Source organism: Sinocyclocheilus anshuiensis, unplaced genomic scaffold, assembly GCF_001515605.1.
Source record: "Sinocyclocheilus anshuiensis isolate Anshui unplaced genomic scaffold, SAMN03320099.WGS_v1.1 scaffold1973, whole genome shotgun sequence".
Lineage (NCBI taxonomy): Eukaryota > Metazoa > Chordata > Actinopteri > Cypriniformes > Cyprinidae > Sinocyclocheilus > Sinocyclocheilus anshuiensis.
Genome location: NW_015538051.1, coordinates 31,804 through 33,082, shown reverse-complemented (window position 1 = coordinate 33,082; position 1,279 = coordinate 31,804). Strand labels below are relative to the sequence as shown.

The window sequence follows — 1,279 nt, the reverse complement described above, 5'->3', positions numbered from 1 at the left end:
CACAATGTGACATTGCTGCAGCCTGGAATTGAACTGCTGGTTTCGTCTGGCCAGAGGAGAACTGGCCCCCCGACTGAGCCTGGTTTCTCCCAAGGTTTTTTCTCCATTCTGTCACCAATGGAGTTTTGGTTCCTTGCCGCTGTCGCCTCTGGCTTGCTTAGTTGGGGACACTTCATTTCCAGCGATATCGTTGACTTGATTGCACAAATACTATTAGAACTGAACTGAGCTGGATGAGGACATCACTGAATTCAACGGTGAACTGCCTTTAACTGAAAAATGAGTGTTTACTATTGTCATTTTGCATTATTGATACACTATTTTCCTAATTAATGCTGTACAGTTGCTTTGACAAAATCTGTATTGTTAAAAGCGCTATATAAATAAAGGTGACTTGACTTGACTAGACTGGAAACAAGTTTACATGGGCATTCTCTCACTAAACATACATCAAATAATTCAGTTCAATACTTCATGCAGTTCACAATTTTATTTATAACCTTGTAGTTACATTGTGGCATTTCGCAGTAAGACCGAAGGTAATATTTTGATTCCAAGTTACCAGTAAACTGAACGGCACAATGTCTCCATACAATCGAAATTAGTGTCTACTGCAATATTTGAAACTATAGCAAAGGAGACAGTCAGGTGTGGATACAGGAGACCATGACAAGTATAAAATAAGTGAACAATACAAATAAAAGACATGGCTATGAAGGTGCCATAATCAATTACAACACACATTCAGCTGTGGTGTGAGTGCAGTCTTAATTTCAAACAGATACCTATTTTTTGGTGCTATTTTAAATTGCAGGGCCACTTCTATCAGGTTTAATGGCAAAAGAAATGCATTACATTGATCACAGTTAATGGGCCTTCCTCCAGAGTGAATATGCTGGTGATTTTTAAAATTGCTTCTTTATTCTTTATTTCTTTTTTAAAATTTGCTTCTTGTCACAGTCAGACTTTATTTCCAGAATTTTCTTGAATGATGTTTCAGGAACACACAGAAACACGTGAAAGGTCTCTCTCGAGTGTGAGTCTTCAGGTTTCATTTGACTGAGAAACACTTCGTACAAAATAGTTCTGCCCTGAATGAAATCTCATGTGGGTTTCTGGGTTACACTTTACTTGAAGGGGTGTGCATAAGACTGACATGACACCTACATAATCATGACATGACACATGTCATGAATATTAAGCTTTTTTATGCATGTTTATGACAACTGTCATTAAGTGTCATTCGCTCAGTTATGTAATTTTTAATGCAAAGATGACA

General features: G+C 37.5%; 1 protein-coding gene across 1 annotated transcript in view; it reads right to left on the bottom strand.

The window, feature by feature from the left end:
- The window catches only part of LOC107681864 (gastrula zinc finger protein XlCGF57.1-like), an 83,620-nt gene that overhangs the window by 77,971 nt on the left and 4,370 nt on the right, over positions 1–1,279 (bottom strand). The window contains exon 4 of the mRNA XM_016478230.1: positions 707–710. Coding sequence (XP_016333716.1) covers positions 707–710 — 4 coding nt within the window. The remainder of the gene's footprint in view (positions 1–706; positions 711–1,279) is intronic.